At 47.4% G+C, this 6777-nt stretch overlaps 3 protein-coding genes across 6 annotated transcripts in view; all 3 read left to right on the forward strand.

The window, feature by feature from the left end:
- LOC112486454 (uncharacterized protein KIAA1671) overlaps positions 1-3504 on the forward strand; it is a 17783-nt gene extending 14279 nt beyond the window's left edge. For 2 of the 4 annotated variants that reach the window (XM_025053012.1, XM_025053015.1), the window contains 7 exons: positions 846-955; positions 1086-1242; positions 1342-1519; positions 1606-1727; positions 2531-2673; positions 2760-2851; positions 2929-3504. In XM_025053012.1, coding sequence (XP_024908780.1) covers positions 846-955; positions 1086-1242; positions 1342-1519; positions 1606-1727; positions 2531-2673; positions 2760-2835 — 786 coding nt within the window. In that variant the 3' untranslated portion in view covers positions 2836-2851; positions 2929-3504. Of the gene's footprint in view, positions 1-845; positions 956-1085; positions 1243-1341; positions 1520-1605; positions 1728-2530; positions 2674-2759; positions 2860-2928 lie in introns of all 4 variants that reach the window. The other 2 variants (XM_025053014.1, XM_025053013.1) reach the window with 2 other exon arrangements.
- A 649-nt stretch (positions 3505-4153) lies between these two features.
- ctu1 (cytosolic thiouridylase subunit 1 homolog (S. pombe)) lies at positions 4154-6392 on the forward strand. The gene is made up of 3 exons (XM_008336601.3): positions 4154-4355; positions 4998-5501; positions 5708-6392. Exons 2-3 carry the CDS (start codon positions 5006-5008, stop codon positions 6241-6243), a joined length of 1032 nt encoding a protein of 343 aa, XP_008334823.1. The 5' UTR covers positions 4154-4355; positions 4998-5005; the 3' UTR covers positions 6244-6392.
- A 144-nt stretch (positions 6393-6536) lies between these two features.
- Positions 6537-6777, forward strand: part of LOC103398096 (uncharacterized) — a 13640-nt gene continuing 13399 nt past the window's right edge. Inside the window, exon 1 of the mRNA XM_025053016.1 lies at positions 6537-6716. Coding sequence (XP_024908784.1) covers positions 6704-6716 — 13 coding nt within the window. The 5' untranslated portion in view covers positions 6537-6703. The remainder of the gene's footprint in view (positions 6717-6777) is intronic.

Here is a 6777-nt window from a genome sequence, read left to right on the forward strand (position 1 = left end):
CCCGGTACCAACTGACCACTAAGATCAGGGCCAGTGGGTTTCTGGACCTCTGGTTCCAGACCACAGACTGTGTCCCGTGGTTGTGAAATGGACTTCATTTACAGCCACTAAAAGATTCCTAGCTTCGCTCAGAAACATGTTCCGACAAAGGCCTCGCTCCTGTTCACAGGGTGGTTTGAGGGCGTGTCGCGGTTGACTAACGCATGGGCCACATACGACTGGAATCCAGGCTGTGGGCTTGTATGACTCATGGGGGGGAAAGCCCATATAGCTATGCGTACAGCAGGGGGCGAGAAATCTAACCATACCGTACGTATCACGATATATATTGCGATACGATAGACACAATGATATATTGAGGTTTTTTTTTTTCACCCGTGTAACTGTAGTCAAAGTGTCATCATAGTAAAGACTCAAAGACTTAAATACTTATATATGCAAATATATACAATCACCTAGTGGTCAGAGGTTTAAATGCAACATAAAAAAAATTAGCCAACGTGGTGAACATTTGCATCTTAATCGTTAATAAAAAAAAAATCATTATCGATATGATATTGCAAAACGATACATTGCCATATTTTAGCCTATCGGTTTTCTTTCACCCCCCTAGTGTTCGATATGACGGCCCAGAGGCTGCTGTGAATTTGAAGTTTGTTCGTTTTTGGTTATATTTTCGGGGTGAGATGGTTCTCGACATCGCTGACTGCACTCATTAACATGCTCTCACCTCTTCCCTCACCTCTTCCCTCACCCTTCTCTCCACCCTTCCCTCACCTCTTTCCTCACCCTTCTCTCCACCCTTCCCTCACCTCTTCCCTCACCCTTCTCTCCACCCTGTGCAGCAGAAGCAAAGTGTCGGCGCAGAAGACGAGGCCAACCAATCAGAGACCTCGGGCCGTGAGTCCGACAGTCAGTACGGGACCTGGGAGACTGGACTGCGCACCGATGACAGGTCAGTGTGTTTTTACGTACAACAGAGGGCAGTATCATCCACAACAACTCGTACCCAATTTTACCCATAATTCCAGCTGCGTATGATGTCGTCGCCGAGTCGTTTGTTTACCAGACGTTTACTCTTTCAGCCTCACTCCGGCCACTCCCAGCTCAGAGAGCAACCTCAGCCTGTCGCCCAGGAAGGCCACTCCCTCCTCACAGTCAGGAGCTGACACTCTGGACGGCCTCCTCCCCCCCGCCACCACCGCCTCCTCCCCCGACAACCAAACACTTTCCTTCCCTGATGTAAGTGTCACTCAAACTGGACCACAGAAATACAACCACGCCAGCATCCGAGTGTTCCGTGTCTTTATCCCCCTCCTCCTCCCTCTCTTCCCCCCACAGGCTCCCACTACTCTGTTGGACACCAGCGCCCTTCGCTCACGAGCACAGCTGGGGAAGAGACGAGCTCCGCGGTCACGGCCGACCAGGGCTGTGAGGAGCAGCACGCAAGGAGGAGGAGAAGGAGAAGGAGAAGGAGAAGGAGCGACCTCCGAGGACTGGCTTTACCAGGACTCCACAGGTGACCGGCCGTGACTGGAGTTCTGTGAGTCTGGTTACACGTCGACAGGTTCAGGTCTTAAAGACTCTTTTTTTTTACCTCGACAGAGACAAAAAATGAAACCAAGGCGTCCGACTCCGACTGTGAGGAGCAGGTCAGAGGAGCTGCTCCCTCGTCCCAGCCAAAGAGGACTCCTCTATTTCCAGGCATGGATCCTTCTGCTCTCAAGGTTAGTGCGTATTAGGGATGTAACCTTATAACCAACTTACGATACGATTTGATTCACGTTTTTTTTTTAGCGTTCTGTTTCAACACCTTAACATCTCTTAGCCTACGTAGGGACCTGATGTCTGGGTTTGATAGTGGGTCACAACAACACTTTTAAGAACCATACTGCCACCTACTGTCTGGAGTGTGTACTGTCATGGTACGACCAGGGGAATTTTTGCGATAACTCCTACAGCCTACTCCTTACACCTTCATGTGAGATTATTTTTTTTAATTCGTTACATCCCTACTCTGACGATAGCGGTCCAATAGCGGGTCACAACCAACGTTTTTAGGAGCATACTGCCACCTACTGTACCGAAGTGTGTAGTGTCATGGTACGACTAGTGACGTTTTGAGATACGCCATGATGTGAGATTCATTTTTTAAATTCGTTACGTCCCGACTCCGGAGGTGACGGTCCAATAGTGGGTCACAACCAACGTTTTTAGGAGCATACTGCCACCTACTGTACCAGAGTGTGTACTGTCATGATACGACCAGTCGAATTTTTGCGATAACTCCTACAGCCTACTCCTTACACCTTCATGTTAGATTAATTTTTTTTTTTTTTTTTTGAGATTCATAAATTCCTTACGTCCCTCCTCCGGAGGTGACGGTCCAAACAAACGGTCAAATCCAGGCGTAGCAGAAATCAAAGAAACTAGTCCTAGTGGGACTCGAGCCAACTTCCTCTTTTTTCTGCAGAACCTGCTCCACCAGTTTCCACCGAGTATAAAGTTCAGAATCTGTTTTTGTTCCTAGGCTCAGCTGAAGAAGAGAGTCGAGGCAGACGTTCAGACCGACGGGGCCCCTCCCACATCCTCCCAGCTTTCTCACTCACCCAAGTCTCCCTTCCTCCCTCGAGCGAAGCGTGTACTGCCCCCAGCTGGTGTGAAAGAAACGGGGTAAAGGATACAGTTTGTTTGTTTTTTCTCCACAGCTGTTTTCAACCATTTACTTTCAATTTCCTTGTGTTTTCCTAACACTTCAGAGAGGAGCGCTCCCCCCAGTGGCTGAAAGAGCTGAAATCTAAAAAACGTCTGAGTCATCATGAAAGTGAAAGCTAAAGAAAATGAACAAGAGGTGAGAAGGTGAGGATTTTTTCAAATTATCAATATTAATATTAATACTAATATTATTTTTTATTTTTACTTTTACAGATAAGTTTGAAACTGAGGCCTTAACCTTTGACCCGGGGCGGGGATGGGACAGCTGCTGTCGGGTTTTTTTTTCTTTGTCATTTTTGTTATCGTGTCCTCTGGGCTGATAAATATCGCATGGTGCCTTTTTTTTTTTTTTTTTTTTGAACGTTCATTATCTGTCGTACTGTGTGAGTGGAGAAAACAAAAACTAAGCCCGAACAACATCAGGGTCGTCTCACGCTTTTGAAGCTGTCGGACAGAGTGGAGTTCAGACGAGGGACACGAGGGACAGTTTGGGACCACCGGGGGAGCCGGTCTCACTAAAGTTTGTCATTCCGTGATAACATTTCAGATATTTTTTTTATTATTATTATTATAGAGAACAAATCAGGAACGATGGACCACTGGAACAGAGGACTGGAATGGACTGGGGTGATGGTGAACTCCACTGAGGCTCAGGCCGACCGCCCTGCTCCATGGCTAACGTCTTGCTTTGTTTGTTTTTTTTTTAAATTTTATTTCTATTTTTTATTTTTTTAAGACCAGAGGGAGACCCGATTTGTGGACTACAACTGTGTACGTGGATTCAAACCCACTACCAGCATGGCACCGTGCCCCCCCCCCCCCCCCCTCCCCCAGGGAGGGGGCACTGACGGACTCTAGCACACTACTCCAGTGAAGCACACGGGGGCGCTTTACTCGCTACGTTGTTTACAGAACTCTGCCATGTGTATCACTCCAGGCAAAGTTTCATGTCTCCTTAACGAGTCGGACCGTTAAGCACCCGCGCGGCGGTGCCAACGTTGGCCCTCGACCCCCTCTGGGTCTACGCTTCTGTGAAAGCACTTTGACAAAGCATTAAAGCACTGACCTCTGACCCCCGACCCCCCACCCCCTGTAGTCCCCTGTACAGTTGGATTATAAGTGAATGTGTTGATAATCGTGGAGGCACTGCCCCCTGGTGTCTTTGTACATAAACATTTACCTAAATCGGAACAGTTGAGGGTTTATTTTAATGCTTTTTTTCTTTGTTTTTATTTGAAAGTCACGATGTATTTGCACTGTGTTGTACTCGCCAGTGTCGCAAAAAACAAATACATTCATAATAAAATTTACTTTGATCAAGTTGTGTCTCTGTGTACTCTGTGTATAATATAGTATAAATATGGTTTACGTTAAAATAAAAAAACTGAACCTACAAGTCGAGTATAAATCTAAATCGCGTTAGTAATGTACCTTTCACTTCCCACCAGCAGGTGGTGCCACACAGCTTTACACGTGTCATTACGTTCAGGTTTGGGGCGAGAAGGAGACGACGTACCGCTTCGTCACAACATGGTCCACATTTCGTGTTTATTTTACGTTGTCTAAAGCAGAAAACCCGACATTTTTTGTCTCCTTTTTACCGAATAACTTCCCGGACACTGTGGTCATCGACGGAGCAGGTAAAAAAAAACAATTCTGTCACAAACATTAACTTTGTCTTAGCTCGGTTAGCGGAACATGCTAACGTGTTTGCGTCCACTCGTGGTTTTAGCTTCTATTAGTTAAATATCGATAATCTGGTTCGTTATAGACGGACGGTGACGTCATCACAACCTTGTTTTTTAATCAGTCTGAACAGTGACATACAAGGTGAACTGGAACGAGTATGTGTTTAAATAAAGTGTTTTTGTAGTTTTTATATATCGACGTAAATTAAACAACGTCACCGACGGAAATTACGTGTTCTGCAGAGCCGCCAGGTTCCTGTTTATCTGCCTAAAACATTCGCGCAATATATATATATATATATATAAAATATAAATCTAAATAAACAGCATAGCTTAAGCTATAAAGCAGCGGCCGGTATCGACGGTTACAAGATTTTCAAAATAAAACTTTTATTGCTTCCGTTAGTATCGGAATTTCAATGACATTACTTTGAAATATTGTTAGATTATCTTTAAATGAAGAAAGTTTATCTTTCTCTTTTAAAGAGTGACCAGTTCTGGTCCACGGGCCGTGGGTTGGGGACCCCTGCTAATACTAATGATAACTCCTCTTTGACTTGTGGGTATTTTTTTATTTTTCACCATTTCCCTCAGAGGTCACGATGCCCGTCCAGTGCAGCTGCTGCGGCGAGAAGCGGGCCATGCTAAAACGTCCGAAAACCGGCCACTCGGTGTGCAAGGACTGCTTCTTCTGGGCCTTCGAGGAGGAGGTCCACGAGACCATTGTGTCGGCAAAGCTGTTCCGACACGGGGAACGAGTGGGCATTGCTGCCTCTGGTGGGAAGGACTCCACGGTGCTCGCTCACGTGATGAAGGTCCTGAACGAACGCTACGGCTACGGACTTGAACTCATGCTCCTCTCGGTGGACGAAGGAATCACCGGTTACAGGGACGACTCGCTGGAGACCGTGAAGCGGAATCAGCAGCAGTACGAACTGCCACTGAAGATCGTCTCGTATGAAGAGCTGTACGGCTGGACAATGGACGCCATCGTGAAGCAAGTGGGACTGAAGAACAACTGCACCTTCTGCGGGGTGTTCAGGAGACAGGCCCTGGACCGAGGAGCCATCATGTTGAAAGTGGACAAGATATGTACCGGTAAGTTCCGAACTTACGGGATGATCTCTCTTGACGTCTCTTTCTCGACTAATTATAAAGGATCGTTGGGTTTGGGCAGAAATTGTATCGTGAATTTTTTTTTTAATCGTATGGTGCGTTGAGTGTATCGTTACACCCCCTGTTGTTGACCAATCACGATGCGATGGAAAAATAACTTTGCTGCTTGTCATTGTTTTTCCCCCCAGGCCACAATGCCGACGACGTCGCCGAAACCGTTTTAATGAACGTCCTGCGCGGGGACGTCGCCCGTCTTCGCCGCTGCACTGCCATCTCCACTGCCAGCGAAGGAGAGGCGGTGGTGCCGCGCTGCAAGCCCCTCAAATACGCCTACGAGAAGGAGATCGTCCTGTACGCCTACTTCAAGAAGCTGGACTACTTTTCCACCGAATGTATTTATTCGCCCAACGCCTACCGCGGCCACGCACGCACCTTCATCAAGGACCTGGAGAGCGTCAGAGCCAGCTCCATCGTGGACATCATCCACTCGGGAGAGAACCTGTCAGTGCGGGAGGGGGTGAAGATGCCGGTGCAGGGAACCTGTAATCGCTGCGGCTACATCTCCAGCCAGGCTCTGTGCAAAGCCTGCGTGTTGCTGGAGGGGCTCAACCGTGGCCTCCCCCGGCTGGGCATAAGCAAACATCACCGACTGCACGGGAAAATCCTCGCCCGGCAGCCGCTCACCGAGAAGGAGGAGCGGAAACTAAGATCTGAGAACTCCTGACCGTTTTCCTTCCACCCAAATAAAAGCAATGTTTTCCGGATCCTGGTGGCGAATTGTCGGCAAAAAATTGTCAATATACTTTTTGATTTTAAGGATAAAATGTATTTATTTATACGAATAACAAATAAAAGTAACTAATATGTCCAATATATTTTTTAATGTATCATGATTCTGTGAAAAAAAACGGAAAAAAACGCACTTTCTACTGATTACCGCTAGGTGTCAGACAAACCCCGAGCAAGGAAAGAGAGACAGAGCGATAGAGAGAGAGGGAGCGCGCGCTCCGACGAAAGTACACGTGAACTCTCCTGCGCGTCCACGAGAGCGACCCCGACCAAGTTTCTGCGAGGCAGTTTAGAAAAGTTGTGGAGGAAGAAAAAAAAATCCCGACTTCAGCAACAAGTTCCGAAACTCCGCCGACTCACAGCGAAGTCCTCGAGTCCTCGAGCGGACGGCCGTCATGGACGACTTGGGTGAGTTTTCGGGCTGTTTTGAATCTCGGAGCGGACCGTTTTTTAGCTCCGCGGATGCTGT

This window comes from Cynoglossus semilaevis, chromosome Z (genome assembly GCF_000523025.1).
Source record: "Cynoglossus semilaevis isolate Cse_v1.0 chromosome Z, Cse_v1.0, whole genome shotgun sequence".
In the NCBI taxonomy this organism is placed as follows: Eukaryota; Metazoa; Chordata; class Actinopteri; order Pleuronectiformes; family Cynoglossidae; genus Cynoglossus; species Cynoglossus semilaevis.